This window comes from Anomaloglossus baeobatrachus, chromosome 4 (assembly GCF_048569485.1).
Source record: "Anomaloglossus baeobatrachus isolate aAnoBae1 chromosome 4, aAnoBae1.hap1, whole genome shotgun sequence".
Lineage (NCBI taxonomy): Eukaryota > Metazoa > Chordata > Amphibia > Anura > Aromobatidae > Anomaloglossus > Anomaloglossus baeobatrachus.
Window position 1 is genome coordinate 569,606,628 of NC_134356.1, and position 18,109 is coordinate 569,624,736.

Consider the following 18,109-nt stretch of genomic DNA (forward strand, 5'->3'; position numbering starts at 1 on the left):
TACCAGCAGCGCATAACACATACACAACAACCACAAAGAACACTGTACTACGATACATACAGAAAACTGCTTAATATTACGACAGAGCTAAAGTTCAGGCGATTGAGTGTGAACAATGGCAATAATTCAGTCACTTGTCCGGGGACTATTTTCTGTGGCGGAAGGACACGCATATGATGATTACTGCAGTGACGTGTAACAGAGTGTTATATGTAAGGAATAAAGCAGCGCTTGTGCTATGGGGGATGTGCGCACGGTGTGACCGGGGGAGAATGGCGGGGTGGGGGGCTGTTTTGTGCCGTTTTAATCGGTTTGTTGCCTGCTTGGAGCCGGTTGTACTTCCGGGGCGGTGACCTGGGTGACGGCGGCTGCCCGCGCAGTTTGGTTTGGGAGACAGGAGAAGAATGTGGAGGAGCAGACACCAGGCGGCGGAGGAGCTGCACACGGGGCTGCGCAGGTCGGGCACATCACCATGGGGCCTGCCGAGGCTGCTGGGACTTGTAGTTCTGCAGACAGGCGCATTTTCCTGTAATGTCGTGCAAGGGTATGTGCACACGCTGAGGATTTGGATGCTGACATTTCTGCATCTCTTGACAAAAAACGCAGGTGTAAAACGGCCTATTTTTCAGGGCTGTGGAGTCGGTAAGCCAAACCTTCGACTCCGACTCCGACTCCTCAAATTCTCTTGCACCGACTCCGACTCCGGCTCCGACTCCGACTCCGGCTCCGACTCCGACTCCTACATATATTGCTTATAGTTAGGTGAAAAATTTATTGTAGTACATGAATATGTGTATGTGAACATCAGACATTTAATAATTTTTATGATACAATAATCAAGATATTTGGATAGAACATAAAATATATTTATTGGAATACAACTTTAGAACACAAAAAACTGTAATAAATTGTAAATATGTAATACACTATGTAATATACAGTAGATTACATATATATCTTGTGTGTGTATATACACTGTATATATATATATTATATATATTACATATTTACAATTTATTAGTTTTTTGTGTTCTAAAGTTGTATTCCAATAAATATTTTATGTTCTATCCAAATATCTTGATTATTGTATCATAAAAACAATTAAATGTCTGATGTTCACATTGTACTACAATAAATGTTTCACTTAAATATAAGCATTATACTAAATGTTATTATTTAGTAAAATATTCAGCACATTCTGCATTGCACTCCTGTCCCCAATTTATTATATATTTTAGGAGTCGGAGTCGGTGCATTTTATACCGACTCCGACTCCGACTCCGACTCCACCAAAATGAGCTCCGACTCCGACTCCGACTCCACGACTCCGACTCCGACTCCACAGCCCTGCTATTTTTGCATGCGTTTTAAGGCAATGGGTGACAGAATTGACTGACCTGCTGCAGACTGTTTTCTGCATCAAAAATACTCAATATGTGCACAGCACTTCACCATTCTCATTGACTTTGCTGGTTTAAGGATTTGCTTGTACTTTTGTGACAAATCTGCACTAAAAAACCTGATTAAAATGTATCGTGTGCACACAGTCTTAGGCCATGAGTCGCCTAATAAATTTAGGGGTTAATTTAGATTTAGGCTATGTGTGCACATTGTGTGTTATCATGCTTTTACGCTGCGTTCTGCACCGCATAGTAACTGCATGCGTCCTGCGTCCCCAGCACAATCTATGAAGATTGTGCAAATTCCATCCGCAAGTTGCGTTTTAAAACGCAGCGTTTTGGCTGCTGCCAAGACTCTGCGTTCTAAAAAGCAACATGTCACTTCTTTTGTGCGTTTTGGTTGCATTTTCCACCCACTATCTCTGTCTTTCAATGTCTGTCTCTGTCTGTCTCCCGGACGGTCGGTCGGTCTCTGTCTGTCGGTCTTTCCCTCCTCCTCCCCCCTCATACTCACCGATCGATCACCGGCGCTGAACAGCTGTCACACTGCGGTGGCTTCTTCTACTTTTGAAAATGCATGCCACTCGTTATTCCATCTCGTATTCACTGCTTTTCCCTGCCCATCGGTGCCTATGATTGGTTACATTCAGATGCGCCCCCTTGCTGAGTGACAGCTGTCCCACTGCAACTAATCACATCCGCCAGTGGGCAGGTCTAGTGCTGTAAAAAAAATAAAAAAAAACCCAGCATGCGGCCCCCTTCCCCCCAATTTTGATACCAGCCAAGATAAAGCCACACGGCTGAGTGCTTGTATTCTCAGGATGGGGAGCCCCACGTTATGGGGAGCCCCCAAGCCTAAAAATATCAGCCAGCAGCCTCCCGAAATTGCCGCGTCGATTAGATGCGACAGTCCCGGGACTCTACCCGGCTCATCCTGAATTGCCCTGGTGCTTTGGCAATCTGGGTAATAAGGCGTAATGGCAGCCCCATAGCTGTCGCTAAGTCCTACGTTAATCATTGCAGGCGTCTATGAGACACCCCCCCAATGATTAACTTTGTAAGTGAAAGTAAATAAATACATACACCCAAAAAAATCCTTTATTTACAATAAAAGACAAAAAAACGCCCTCTTTTACCACTTTATTAAAATTCCCAAACACCCCTCCAGTCTGATGTAATCCTCACGAGGTCCCACGACTCATCCAGTTCTGCTACAAGAAGTTATATAGGTAAGAATGGTTGACCTCGAGGAGATCAACATCCAACACCGCGGAGCCACCATCACGTGTTTCTCAACGCCAGCATTGAGAAACATGTGATGGTGTCTCCGCGGCATTCTTGTTTTGCATATTTTCCCAGGGGACCTTGTTCTAGTGTCACTGCGTTGAGAAACATGTGATGGTGTCTCCGCGGTGTTGGATGTTGAACTCCCCGAGGTCAACCATCCTTACCTATGTAGTCTTCTACTAGGCATTGCTCGCCTCCCACTAGCCAGTTTCCTACTCCACACTGATGAGGGGCAAATACCCTGAAACAGCTGTCTGTGGATGGATACCATGTTTGACATAGGTGGTCTCCTTGACTGGAGACTGCCCTTCCCGTGGTTGTTCCTTTCCGGTGAAAGACCTGGCTAGTTTCCTGCCAGCGTTGAGAAACATTTGATGGTGTCTCCGCGGCATTCTTGTTCTGCTACATGAAGCTGAAAGGAGCGGCCGTAGAGCACCGCCGCTCCTTTCAGCTCCACTCAGAAACTGAAGTGAGTTACACTGTCAGCGGAGACGTCACTCAGGTTACCCGCGACCACAGGTCTTGGGTGGAGGACTCGAGCTGGCCGCGGGTAACCTGAGTGACTGCACTGCTGATCGCGCAGCTCACTTCAGTTACTCAGGAGATTTGCAGTCACAGGTGAGTCCAAATCAATCCACGGCACATGCACAGAGCCATGTGATCACAATGAAGTCGGGTGAAGTTCATCCGAGTTCATTCTGATCGCGCGGCACTGTCTCGCAGCCAGCCGTGCTCTTTTTGACAGTGCGGTCCCACTCTGCTCTGCTGCAAGTCTATGGGGATACGAGTGGGGCCGCACTGTCAAAAATGTGCATTCTGGATTCTTTTCCCACTCGTCTATGGCAGAGCAAGCATCCAGAACACATGACTTCAGCAGGATATTTTGCAGTAACAATGCGTCTCAGAATGCAGCTTTTCGGCTGGGTTCTGAGACGAACATGCAGTGACTTACACGCTGCGGAATAGAACGCAACGTGCGCATATAGCAGTAGAGTTGGTATTTAAACAGTGCTCTTCATCACGCTGTTCACATTTTAACATCATGACCCCAAGACGACACCTAACAATTGATGAACAGTACCGCGCCATTGCGAGGCTTCAAGCAGGGTGTTCCCAGACAGAAGTGACTACTGAGCTCAGAGTGTCATCAGCAGGTTGTAGCACAGACTCGGAGAGATTAGAAGACACAAAAAGGTATAGAAGTGGACATCCTTTGGCTGCATCTCACACTGATGACCGCTTCATTGTGAACAATGCCCTTCAGAAGAACCAGGTGATAAATGCCACACAACTTTAAGCACAAGGGAGGTGAGAGGGACCCAAATGTCACATCAGACTGTTTGAAAACTGGTTTACATCAGTGTGGTCTGCGTGCCTTAGGCTGGAAACACATCTATGCGAGTAAAATCGGTCCGACTGGGCTGAAAAAAAACTCGGCTGATTTTAGTTCACGTTAGGGCCGAGTGCAACGCAAGTGCGATGGTTTTTCTGAATAAATTAATGATTTTACTAGCGTGTGTAATGCGTGTGTAATGCATAGTAAAAAAAATATGTCATCTGCCATTCAGCTCTGCTACATGGCCGCTAACAGCAGACACAGACAGCCATGTAGCAGAGCTGAATGGCAGATGACAGCAGACACAGACAGAGCCGCATAATCAGAATGAACTCGGGTGAACTTCACCCGACTTCATTGTCATGCTGCGGCTCTGTCTGTGCCGCGTCCTGATTAGCGGTCACCTGTGAAGGGCTCACCGGTGACCGCTAATCCCCTGAGTGACTGAAGTTAGCTTAGCAGCCCTCTCTCATACTCACCGATCCCCAGCGCGGCGCTGCACGGCGTTCACACTGCTGCGGCGGCTTTTACTATTTTGAAAAAGCCGGCTGCTCATTAAACAATCTCGTATTCCCTGCTTTCCCCGCCCACAGGCGCCTATGATTGGTTGCAGTGAGACACGCCCCCACGCTGAGTGACAGGTGTCTCACTGCACCCAATCACAGCAGCCGGTGGGCGGGTCTATACTGTGCAGTGAAATAAATAATTAAAAAAAACGGCGTGCGGTCCCCCCCATTTTAATACCAGCCAGATAAAGCCATACGTCTGAAGGCTGGTATTCTCAGGATGGGGAGCTCCACGTTATGGGGAGCCCCCCAGCCTAACAATATCAGTCAGCAGCCGCCCAGAATTGCCACATACATTAGATGCGACAGTTCTGGAACTGTACCCAGCTCTTCCCGATTTACCCTGGTGCGTTGGCAAATCGGGGTAATAAGGAGTTAATGGCAGCCCATAGCTGCCACTAAATCCTAGTTTAATCATGTCAGGCGTCTCCACGAGATACCTTCCATGATTAATCTGTAAGTTACAGTAAGTAAACACACACACACCTGAAAAAATAATTTATTAGAAATAAAAAACATTAACAAATTCCCTGGTTCACCAATTTAATAAGCCCCAAAAAGCCCTCCATGTCCGGCGTAATCCACGGACCTCCAGCGTCGCTTCCAGCTCTGCTGCATGAAGGTGACAGGAGCTGCAGCAGACACCGCCGCTCCTGTCAGCTCCACGCAGCAACTGAGGTGAGTAGCGCGATCAGCTGAGCTGTCACTGAGGTTACCCGGTGGCCGACACTGGATCCAGCGGTGGCCGCGATTAACCTCAGTGACAGCTCAGCTGATCGCGCTACTCACCTCAGTTGCTGCGTGGAGCTGACCGGAGCGGCGGTGTCTGCTGCAGCTCCTGTCACCTTCATGCAGCAGAGCTGGAAGCGACGCTGGACCATCCTGGATTACGCCGGACATGGAGGGCTTTTTGGGGCTTATTAAATTGGTGATGAGGGAATTTGTTAGTGTTTTTTATTTCTAATAAATGTTTTTTCAGGTGTATGTGTGTTTATTTACTGTAATTTACAGATTAATCATGGCAGGTATCTCGGGAAGACACCTGACATGATTAATCTAGGATTTAGTGGCAGCTATGGGCTGCCATTAACTCCTTATTACCCCGATTTGCCAACGCACCAGGGCAAATCGGGAAGAGCTGGGTACAGTCCCAGAACTGTCGCATCTAATGTATGCGGCAATTCTGGGCGGCTGCTGACTGATATTATTAGGCTGGGGGGCTCCCCATAACGTGGGGCTCCCCATCCTGAGAATACCAGCCTTCAGCCGTATGGCTTTATCTGGCTGGTATTAAAATTGGGGGGGACCGCACGCCAGTTTTTTTAATTATTTAATTTTCTTTGTCGCTCCATTGGGAGACCCAGACAATTGGGTGTATAGCTTCTGCCTCCGGAGGCCACACAAAGTATTACACTTTAAAAAGTGTAACCCCTCCCCTCTGCCTATACACCCTCCCGTGGATCACTGGCTCCTCAGTTTTATGCTTTGTGTGGAAGGAGGCACACATCCACTCATGCATTCTCATATTAGTTATGTCAGTTGGAAGAAAAGAGGGCCCCCACGGGGCCCCCGGCATGTTCCCTTCTCACCCCACTACGTCGGCGGTGTTGTTAATGTTGAGGTACCCATTGCGGGTACAAAGGCCCGGAGCCTCATGCCGTCTCCTTCACCATCCCTTAGCGGCTCTGGGAGAAGTGGGATCCTGAACGGTCATCCATTTGCTGGGACCGTGCTCCCTCCGCAGCCCCTGTGGGAATCTGCCGGACCGGAGTCTATTCAACCTCAGGGACCGGGCCCTGCAACTCTAAGGTACTCTGTGTCCCCATTGGGGACTGTGCAGGAGCGCACCTTCTTCCCGGACGCTGCGGCAGCTGCTGAATTGAGAAGACCGGCGGACTTCCGCGCCGACCGTGCCTGCTTGTCGGGCGCGGTCTCAAATTCGGTCTCAAATTTAGTCCCCGGCTTCATCGCGGCCTAGTCGCAAAAATCCCGCCCCCGGGCCTGCCTGTCAGGGGTAAGGGCGGGACTGCCGACCTGACGTCGGATGTGAGGGCTGGAGCATCCTGCATGTTTCCTCCCCCCTCACTGATCACTGTGGGGACCCCAGATTCCCGCACTTTCCTGGCGCCGCCCACGGCTCCACTCCTCCCCTGAGAGCTCCGGCAGCCATTTTTTGGGCATTCTGCCGGTGGAGGATTCTCAGGAACAGCTCTGCAGCTCTGGGGGACCTAAGGCTGGGAATCTGGAGGCACACACTCCGCTTGTTAGCGGTCGGTAAGCCACACCGGTCACCCGGTGCTGGTCCCCCCTAGGGTGCCGGAATAGATACGTATTTATATATATATTTCTGTTCGGTCGGGCTGTATACCCTTTTTTGCCCATATACCCTCAGTGATCATTCTCCTAGGAGACAACAGCATGTCGTCCACAAGGAGCAAAGCTGTTAAGGCACAGGGTTTTTTTGCGGCCTGTACCTCTTGTGGGGCTATGTTACCTGCGGGTTCCACCTACCCTCACTGTGAGCAATGCTCGACCCCTGTTTCGCTTGCTCAGCCGGAGCCTCGGTCACTAGTGGGCCCCTCGGCTCATGTAGACCCCCCTGCTCCCCCTGTCCATTCGGCAGGGACAGAGTTCGCCTCTTTTGCTGAGAAATTCTCTGAGTCACTTTCACAATCCATGGCTCAGTCTATGGACAAATGGTCTGCCAAGCTGCTAGAAGCTTTGCAGTCCAGACCGTTCCTTACACAGGCCCCGACCCCTGTTGGATCGTCGCCTCCAGTCCCCGCTCGGTCCGAGCCGCAGCGCGCTCCCAGGTTGGGCCCTAGGTCCCACGCGGAGGACTCCTGCCAGGACCACAGTCCTAGACAGGCTAAGCGAGCTCGCTGGGAATCTTCCCCGACTTCTTCACGCTGCTCGGGTTCCCAGCTTGAGGACTCTCTGGAGGACGAGGCGGACGTCGCAGCTCAGGGTTCTGACCCTGACGTCGCCCTTAACCTTGATACACCTGAAGGGGACGCCTTAGTGAATGATCTTATCTCGTCCATCAACCAGGTGTTGGATCTCTCTCCCTCGCCTCCTACTGTGGAGGAGTCGGCGTCTCAGCAGGAGAAACACCAGTTTCGGTTCCCCAAACGTACACGTAGTGCGTTCTTCGATCACTCTAACTTCAGAGACGCTGTCCAGAAGCCCAGAGCGGTTCCGGACAAGCACTTTACTAAGCGCCTCACTGACACGCGTTACCCCTTCCCCTCTGAAGTCGTTAAGGGTTAGGCTCAATGTCCCAAGGTGGATCTTCCAGTCTCTAGATTGGCGGCTAGATCTGTGGTATCGGTTGCAGATGGCTCATCGCTAAAGGATGCCACTGACAGGCAGATAGAGCTCCTGGTGAAATCCATCTATGAGGCCACGGGCGCGTCTTTTGCCCCGGCCTTTGCAGCCGTGTGGGCACTCCAAGCTATCTCAGCTTGTCTGGCTGAGATTAATGCTGTCACACGTAATTCTGCTCCGCAAGTTGCGTCTTTGACTTCTCAAGCGTCAGTTTTTTCTTCCTACGCCATGAACGCAGTCCTAGACTCTGCTAGCCGTACAGCTGTGGCATCCGCTAACTCTGTGGCAGTCCGCAGGGCCATGTGGCTGCGCGAATGGAAGGCAGACTCGGCCTCCAAGAGGTTCTTAACTGGTTTGCCGTTTTCTGGCGAACGCTTGTTTGGCGAACGATTGGATGAGATTATTAAGGAATCCAAGGGAAAGGACTCCTCCTTACCCCAGTCCAAACCTAAGAGACCTCAGCAACGGAAAATACAATCGAGGTTTCGGTCCTTTCGTCCCTCCGCCAAGCCCCAATCCTCTTCGTCCAGCAGGCAGGAGAAAGGCCAGAGGAACTCCTATGCGTGGCGGTCCAAGTCACGCCCCCAAAAGGCCGCAGGAGGCACTTCCTCCAAGGCGGCCTCCTCATGACTCTCGGCATCCCCTAACCGCATCCTCGGTCGGTGGCAGGCTCTCCCGCTTTGGTGACGCCTGGTGGCCACATGTTCAAGACCGATGGGTGAGAGACATTCTGTCTCACGGTTACAGGATAGAGTTCAGCTCCCGTCCTGCGGCTCGTTTCTTCAGAACCTCTCCTCCCCCCGCTCAGGCCGACGCACTTTTTCAGGCAGTGGACGCTCTGAAGACAGAAGGAGTTGTGACCCCCGTTCCCCTTCAGGAACGTGGTCGCGGCTTTTACTCCAACTTGTTCGTGGTGCCAAAAAAGGACGGATCATGCCGTCCCGTTCTGGACCTCAAGCTGCTCAACAGACACGTGAGAACCAGACGGTTTTGGATGGAATCTCTCCGCTCGGTCATCGCCTCGATGTCATAAGGAGACGACTTCCTAGCATCGATCGACATCAAAGATGCTTATCTCCACGTGCCGATCGCACCCGAACATCAACGCTTCTTGCGTTTCGCCATCGGGGACGAACACCTTCAGTTCGTGGCATTGCCTTTCGGCCTGGCGACAGCCCCATGGGTTTTCACCAAAGTCATGGCATCCGTCGTGGCGGTCCTACACTCTCAGGGCCACTCGGTGATTCCCTACTTAGACGATCTCCTAGTCAGGGCCCCTTCTCGGGTGGCGTGTCAACACACAGCCTTACCGTCGCTCTGACGACTCTCCAGCAGTTCTGACATCACTGCGGCCGGCTCCAGTCTTCCTGAGTGATTGTGCTTTGGGTGGCATTTCTCCGCTCATCACAGCCCAGCATCGCTCCTGCTTGTGGCGCTCTGCAGTAAAGAAGAAGGTGCACGAGATGCTGGGCTTTGATGAGCGGTGAAACGTCTCCCACAGCCCAGTCACTTGGAGGCTGGGGCCTGCCGTGGTGATATCAGGTCAACTGGAAGTTTACCTGACATCATCGGATCTCAGAGGACACGGAGCCCGGGGGTCACATCCTGGAGATGAGAGGACCGCGATAGCGCCGCTCAGAGGCAGAATTGGCTGAACAAGGTATTTAAAAAAATCCTTCCCTACTAATTTTACAGGGATGTGGCCACTATTGCAGAATAGTGAACACCCCTTTAATTTATAAAATATCATCTAAGTGTGAACTTCTTATATTTTACATAAACTTCACTTGAAAGCCATATATCCCTAACTTTTTGTGAGTAGTGTATATATGTACACAAGTTTGGTATGTACACAGACACAATACAGATAACTACTTATAAACATGCTGTACTTGTGTGTAATATGTGTATGTGTGTATATAATATACATAAAAAACATATACAGTACTATACCTACTTGTAATATACTGTGTAATGTGGGAATATACTAATGCGCATATACACACTGTTTCTTAACTGCGGTCTCTGGAATAGCGACTGTGGGGAGAAAGAGTGGAGTGTTCTTAATTTACTTATTTCATCCATTGACACGGACATATAGACGTCAGTCTATAGGGCATGATATGGATCCATTGTTTGTGTGTCCTGCTAATGATATCCCAATATTCTGCTTTTTCCAGTGTTCTTGAGCAAGTCAAAAAGGGAGAGTCTGGCCCTTTTTCTTATAAGGTATGTCATGTAGGTATAATCTGTATAAAGGGGTTGTCCGGTCACAGCATATGAATAACATGCCCACAGGATAGATCATCAATATTGGATCAGTAGTGGTCCGACGCCCCCACCTATCAGTTGGTATTTGGTGCAGGAGACATAAATCCTTGGAGCAGAACTGCAATGTGCAGCTTTAGGCCTTGTGTGCACTAGAAAAAGGATTTTTCTCAGGAAATTTCTTGAGAGTCTGAAAGATTAGTGCACCTGCATTCAAAAAACGCACCAATAATGCACTGAAAAACGCATGCGTTTTTGGTGCGGGTTTTCTGCAGGTTGGTCCCTGCGTTTTTTTTACCATTATCTATGGCAAAAAACGCAGGTACCTGCAGAAAAGTAGTGACATGCTCATTCTTTTTCTCAAGAAATTCTGCAGAAAGAATTTTCTTGAGAAAAAAAATGCAGTGTGTGCACAGCTATTTTTTTTTTCCCCATAGGTTTTGCTGGGGAATGTCTGCAGAAAGGTTACAACCATTGTCTCAAAACATTTTTGCAGCAAAAAAAAAACCGCGGGTAAAAACGCAGTGTGTGAACAAGGCTTTATTCATTGTTTTGATAGAAGTTGATGTGTTGTACCAGTAGTGGCTGCTTCACGTTCAATGTAACTGGGTGCTGGTGTCGGACTCCCATTGATCTGATTACTATGTCACAGATCATCATTATATTGTGACCTGACAAATCTTTTTTCTTTATCGTTCCTATGGGAGACCCAGACATTGGGTGTATAGCTTCTGCCTCCGGAGGACACACAAAGTACTACACTAAAAAAGTGTAGCTCCTCCCTCCGAGCATATACACCCCCTGGATAACCAAATCTAGCCAATTCAATGCTTTGTGTTCAGGAGGTCATACATCCACACATGCATTCTCATCTGATTTTTCATTTTGGAAAGTTTTTGAAGAAAAGCGGGTCCAAGCCTAGACTCCCGGCATGTCCCTTCTCACCCCACTGTGTCGGTGGTGTTGTTAAGGTTGATTGCAAGGCTGGAGCCTTAGGCTATGTGCCCACGCTGCGGATTTTGCGCGGATTTTGCCACGGATTTGCCGCGGATTTTCCGAAAATCTGCACCAGCGGCACTTCCAAGCCATTTCAATGGCATTTTGGAAATGCTGTGTCCATGCTGCGGTTTTTTCCGCGGTGGATTTGCCGCAGATTTTGATCCAGAAAAATCTGCAGCATGTCAATTATTGTTGCGGATTTTGGTGCGGATTTTGGGTATAGAGTGGGGGGGGAAAAAAAAAAATCCGCATCAAAATCCGCGGCAAAAATAAGGTGCGGATTTGCCGCGAAAGTCGCGGATTTTTATGCAGAAAAATCCGCAGGTACATTCTACCGTGGACACATAGCCTTACATGCCGCGCTCCTTCACCATCCCTCGGGCTCTGGCTTGAAGTGGGAGCCAGCACGGTTCTCCCTGCCTTGCAGGAGACCGGTCTCCATCCGCAGCCCTTCAGGATCCTGCTGGACGGAGCACTCATCCCCAGGGACTTGAAACCCTGCGTCTCACAAGCTAAGTATCTGAGACGTTTATGTTCGGGGGGTCCCTTGTACTTTATTGTTGGGGAGAGTGTGCTGTGTAACTGTTCTGACATTTCCGGCCGGTTCTCTGGTTGTCACCTGAGAACCGCGCCGATGGAGCCTGCGCGCCGGCCACATCGCTTAAATTTAGGCCCCGGCTTCGCCTGTGGCCTAGTTTCGATTTCACTGCCCTTGCATGTCAATCATGCAGAGGGACAGTGCGGCTCCGCCCAGCGGCCGTTCGGCACAGGGGAGGGACACTCCTCTCTGATTAAATGTCCCCTCCCCTGTAAATCTCCTTGGCCCTCCAGATCCCGCTCTCAGAGTAGGTCCCGCCCCCTCTCCTCGCTCCGGCGCCATTTTATCAGCGTTCTCTCAGCGATCGGCCCTGGCTGCAGCATCCCTGCTAATCTGTCTGGGGGTCCGGGCTGTGGGATCTGGAGGGCACACAAACGGTCTGGTAAGCCACAACCTCCGGTTGTGGACCTGCTTATATACTCTCTGGGGGTCATTCTGGCTCAGAGCCCCCACTTCAGCAGCATGTCTCACACAAGGAGCAAGGCTGTACTCTATATGCACTGCATGTAAGCTCATACTGCCTGAACCGAGCACATATCCACATTGTGATGCCTGCTCTAACCTGACAATGCCTCAGCCTGGAATCGCACCCACAGTGGTCCCTCCGGCTGCTCCGGCTCCGGTGGCTGAACCCCCGGCTTGGGTGGAATCCTTCTCTAGGTCAATCTCCCAGTCTTTTGCCGACTCCATGGGACAGCTGTCCCGGACTTTGCTGAACATGCATCAGCCCCCTTCTCAAGGCGCCTCTGCTCCTAGGGCTCTCTCAGCGGAGCTCACAGAGGATTCTTCATCTGGTCCCAGACCCCGTCCTCCTAAGAGGAGACGCAGGGCTCCCTCTCCTTCCTCGTCCCACGGCTCTGATTCAAGAGCTGACTCGCAGGACGAGGAGGATGCCGTTACTGGGGGCTCGGAGGCGGCCTCCATGTGCCCCATTGATCTGTCCGAAAGTGACTCGGATGTTAGTGATTTGATTGCGTCCATTAATTCTGTACTGGACCTCAATCCGCCAGTATCAGAGGAGCAACTCTCTCTGGCAGAAAAGCACCAGTTTACCTTGCCTAAGAGGACAAGGAGTGTGTTTTTTAACCACTCCAGTTTTCAGGCCACTGTGACCAAGCCTAGGGCCTGTCCTGACAAACTCTTCCCAAAGCGTAGTTCTGATGACCGTTTTCCCTTTCCACCAGAGGTGGTCAAGGAGTGGGCTCATTCTCCAAAAGTAGACCCTCCGGTGTCTAGACTCTCAGCCCGGACCGTTGTATCAGTGGCTGATGGCACCTCTCTTAAAGATTCCACTGACCGCCAGGTTGACCTTCTGGCCAAATCTATATATGAGGCGGCAGGGGCCTCGTTCTCCCTATCTTTTGCAGCAGTGTGGGCTCTCAAAGCCATCTCTGCTTCTCTGGAGGAGATGCATTCCCTCACCAGGGAATCTATGCCCGAAATGGTTGCCTTAAATTCCCAAGCTTCAGCTTTTTCATCCTATGCCATATCTGCCATGCTGGAAGCTTCTCACCGCACTGCGGTGGCTTCGGCTAATTCCCTCGCTATCCGCAGGATCTTGTGGCTTCGAGAGTGGAAGGCAGACGCTTCTTCAAAGAAGTACCTTGCTGGGCTCCCTTTTGCTGGGTCCAGGCTGTTCGGTGAACAACTAGATGAAATTATTAAGGAAGCTACTGGCGGGAAGAGTACTTCCATGCCACAAACTAAAACCAGGAAACCTGTCCAGGGCAGGAACCAGTCGAGGTTTCGTTCCTTTCGTTCCTCCAACTGGTCGTCCTCTAAGCCCTCGGCCTCGTCCACTAACTCAGCCAAGGACCAAAAACCTAACTGGCGCACAAAGCCGCGTCCTCAGAAGACCGCAGGAGCTGCTGCCACTAAGGCAGCCTTCTCTTGACTATCTGGCCGCGCCAGCAACGTCCTTGGTCGGTGGCAGGCTCTCCCACTTTGGCGACGTGTGGTTTCAACACGTCTCCGATCAGTGGGTGCGGGATATCATCTCCCACGGCTACAGGATAGAATTCTCTTCCAGCCCGCCAAACAGATTTTTTCTGTCAACTCCCCCCTGCTCCAAGGCCGCCGCCTTCTCTCAGGCTGTGGCATCCTTGCAGGCCAACGGAGTAATTGTACCGGTTCCCGCCCGGGAGCGGTTCAGAGGTTTCTACTCAAATCTCTTTCTAGTCCCCAAAAAGGACGGTTCCTTCCGGCCCATCCTGGATCTCAAGCTTCTCAACAAGCATGTTCAGGTGCGGCATTTTCGCATGGAGTCTCTGCGATCAGTCATTGCCTCAATGACTCAAGGAGATTTCCTGGCATCCATCGACATCAGAGATGCCTATCTGCATGTGCCAATTGCAGTTTCACACCAGCGTTGGCTACGTTTTGCAATCGGAGAGGAACATTTCCAATTCGTAGCTCTCCCCTTCGGGTTAGCCACGGCCCCTCGAGTATTCACCAAGGTCATGGCAGCAGTGGTTGCGGTTCTGCACCTCCAGGGGTTGGCAGTGATTCCTTACCTGGACGACCTTCTAGTCAAGGCTTCATCCAGTGCAGACTGTCAGCGGAGTGTCTCGCTCACTCTCGCCACTCTAGTCCAATTCGGGTGGCTGGTCAATCTGCCCAAATCCACTCTGACTCCGACCCAGAAGCTCACGTACCTAGGGATGCAATTCGAGACTCTGCCGGCACTTGTGAAGCTGCCCTTAGTCAAACAGCAGTCCCTCCATCTGGCGGTGCGCTCTTTGCTGAGGCCCCGCCGTCATTCCATCAGGCACCTAATGCAGGTGCTGGGTCAGATGGTGGCGTCAATGGAAGCGGTTCCCTTTGACCAGTTCCATCTGCGTCCTCTGCAGCTGGACATTCTCCGCTGTTGGGACAAGCGGACTTCCTCCTTGCACATGTTAGTGGCTCTGTCGCCACAGACCAGGGGCTCCCTTCAGTAGTGGCTTCGGCCCCTCTCTCTGTCTCAGGGACGCTCCTTCCTGGCCCCGTCCTGGGTGATCCTCACCACGGATGCCAGTCTATCCGGCTGGGGAGCGGTATATCTCCACCACAGAGCGCAGGGCACATGGACTCCGTCCGAATCAGCCGTCTCGATGAATGTGCTGGAAACCAGAGCTGTGCTTCTAGCTCTCCTAGCCTTTCACCACCTGTTGGCGGGCAAGCACATCCGAGTCCAGTCAGACAACGCGACAGCGGTTGCCTACATCAATCACCAAGGCGGGACACGCAGCTGCCTGGCAATGTTGGAGGTCCAACGCATCCTTCAGTGGACGGAGGACTCCAAGTCCACCATGTCCGCAGTCCACATCCCAGGCGTGGAAAACTGGGAGGCAGATTATCTCAGCCGTCAAACCGTGGACAGTGGCGAGTGGTCCCTACATCCGGCAGTGTTTCGGTCAATCTGCCGCAAGTGGGGCACTCCGGAAGTGGATCTAATGGCATCCCGGCACAACAACAAGGTTCCGGTTTACGTGGCTCGCTCTCACGATCCTCGGGCCTTTGCAGCGGACGCTCTGGTTCAAGATTGGTCCCAGTTTCGTCTGTCCTACGTGTTTCCCCCTCTAGCTCTCTTGCCCAGAGTCCTGCGCAAGATCAGAATGGAGGGCCGTCGGGTCATCCTCATTGCTCCGGACTGGCCCAGGCGAGCTTGGTACCCAGACCTGCTCCATCTGTCCGTAGAGGTGCCGTGGCATCTCCCGGACCGTCCAGACCTTCTCTCACAAGGTCCGTTTTTCCGCCAGAATTCTGCGGCTCTCAGGTTGACGGCGTGGCTCTTGAGTCCTGGATCTTGACGACTTCTGGTATTCCTCCTGAAGTCATCTCCACTATGACTCGGGCTCGGAAGTCTTCCTCGGCCAAGATCTATCACAGGACCTGGAGAATTTTCCTGTCCTGGTGTCGCTCTTCCTGCCATGCTCCTTGGCCTTTTTCCTTGCCGACCCTCCTGTCCTTTCTACAGTCCAGTCTGCAGCTAGGACTATCCCTCAATTCCCTCAAGGGACAGGTCTCTGCTCTGTCAGTCTTGTTCCAGCGGCGTATCGCCCGGCTGGCTCAGGTGCGCACCTTCATGCAGGGCGCGTCTCACATCATTCCGCCTTACCGGCGGCCCTTGGATCCCTGGGACCTCAATCTGGTCCTCACGGCCTTGCAGAAACCCCCCTTTGAGCCTCTTAGGGAGGTTTCTTTGTCTAGTCTTTCACAGAAAGTGGTCTTTCTAGTGGCCATAACTTCCCTCAGGAGAGTCTCTGATTTGGCTGCGCTCTCTTCGGAGTCACCTTTTTTGGTTTTTCATCAAGACAAGGTGGTTCTCCGTCCGACTCCGGACTTTCTCCCTAAGGTGGTTTCTCCTTTCCACCTTAACCAGGACATTTTCCTGCCTTCCTTTTGTCCGGCTCCTGTTCATCGCTTTGAAAAAGCGTTGCATACTCTGGATCTGGTGCGGGCGCTCCGGATCTATGTGTCTCGCACCGCTGCGCTTAGGCGGTGCACCTCTCTTTTTGTGCTAACCACAGGTCGGCGTAAGGGCCTCTCGGCTTCTAAGCCGACCTTAGCTCGTTGGATTAGGTTGGCCATTTCCGATGCCTACCAGTGTACTCAGGTGCCTCCCCCGCCGGGGATCAAGGCACACTCGACCAGAGCTGTCGGTGCCTCTTGGGCTTTCAGGCACCAGGCTACGGCTCAGCAGGTCTGTCAGGCTGCCACTTGGACTAGTCTGCATACCTTTTCAAAGCACTACCAAGTGCATGCTCATGCTTCGGCAGATGCGAGCTTGGGCAGACGCATCCTTCAGGCGGCTGTCGCCCACTTGTGAAGTTAGGTTCTGCCTACTTCCCAGTTTTCTGTTTATTCCCACCCATGGACTGCTTTGAGACGTCCCAATGTCTGGGTCTCCCATAGGATCGATAAAGAAAAAGAGAATTTTGTTTACTTACCGTAAATTCTTTTTCTTATAGTTCCATATTGGGAGACCCAGCACCCTCCCTGTTGCCTGTTGGCAGTTTTTGTTCTGCGTGTTTTCACCGGCTGTTGTTGTAGACATAGGCTCCGGTTGTTCCGGTTCTTGCTCCATCTCTACTTGTGGGTGGCTATTCTCCTTCAGCTTTTGCACTAAACTAGCTAGATTTGGTTATCCAGGGGGTGTATAAGCTCAGAGGGAGGAGCTACACTTTTTTAGTGTAGTACTTTGTGTGTCCTCCGGAGGCAGAAGCTATACACCCAATGTCTGGGTCTCCCAATACGGAACTATAAGAAAAAGAATTTACGGTAAGTAAACAAAATTCTCTTTTTTAAGTAGTGTTATACAACTTTTTAGTACCCACAGTTGTGAAGATCTGCTTGTTGTCATTGAATTGAAACCTTTTAATTTACATCCAGAAAATAAACCCTGGTCATGTCCCACTGACAAAGTTGCTGGTTGTCCAGTTTAATCACCTGATTGAATATCATCTGTCTACTGACCAGGGTAATCCTCGTAATGACGCCCCTTTCAGTTTGTCACCGTTCTTATTGGGACTGTGGCTGTGCCCATGTGTGCTAAACATTTAGGCTGCGGCTAGACTGTGATATGTGTCACTCAACAGCAAATCTCAGACAAGTTCCTGTGATTTTGATGAAAAAATAATGGCCAAATCGTAGAGAAGTCGCGGTCTCTTGTGACATGCATTGAAGTCTATTGCATGGGAATCCCATATGACATGTGGTCACTAACACAAAAACAACACATTGGAAACTTGTGACTGGCGCAGTTCGCAGTATAACACCATTGGAAATCATTAGATGCAAGGCGACACTTGGCTTTGGGTATTGGTGACACATCACTGTGGATCCCCGGCCTCAATAGATCCTCATGCAGTTGTCCGGATCTGCTGAGAAAACTAGCCAGCTGTTCTTCGGAATGAATGAATTTGTAGACAAGCTTTTCATTTTCTTTTTTTTCCCTCTTCCCTAAGGATGACCTTCAGGTTCACTTGGTCAGTCCTGGCCAGTGCCAGTCATTGGAGGGTTTCTGGAGCGGGCACGGAATGGCATTTGTGATTGAGAGAAAGGTATAATAATACTGATCCTGCTTCTCTTTTTACATGGTACAATGATTGTCTGAAGTATATCTCGCTGGGATACAAGGTAGGTTACTAAGGATGAGTAAGTTAGAAGTTCCAGCAAGTTGCTTAGATATCCATCTATAATGACGAGCATGTGAAGTCTGCGGTGCGTGAGTCGGTTTTCACACTTGAATAAAGTAGCTTAATCTGTATTAGACCTTATTGTATTGTGCTGGACTCATATTGTACCTTTTAATCTAGTTTTGTTTTTGAAAAACGTATGCACCAAA

The 18,109-nt window shown here is 50.7% G+C and overlaps 1 protein-coding gene across 2 annotated transcripts in view; it reads left to right on the forward strand.

The window, feature by feature from the left end:
• The first annotated feature begins 310 nt into the window (after window positions 1–310).
• The window catches only part of ZWILCH (zwilch kinetochore protein), a 117,278-nt gene continuing 99,479 nt past the window's right edge, over window positions 311–18,109 (forward strand). For both annotated transcript variants that reach the window (XM_075346057.1, XM_075346058.1), the window contains exons 1-3: window positions 311–457; window positions 10,097–10,145; window positions 17,730–17,825. In XM_075346057.1, coding sequence (XP_075202172.1) covers window positions 405–457; window positions 10,097–10,145; window positions 17,730–17,825 — 198 coding nt within the window. In that variant the 5' untranslated portion in view covers window positions 311–404. The remainder of the gene's footprint in view (window positions 458–10,096; window positions 10,146–17,729; window positions 17,826–18,109) is intronic.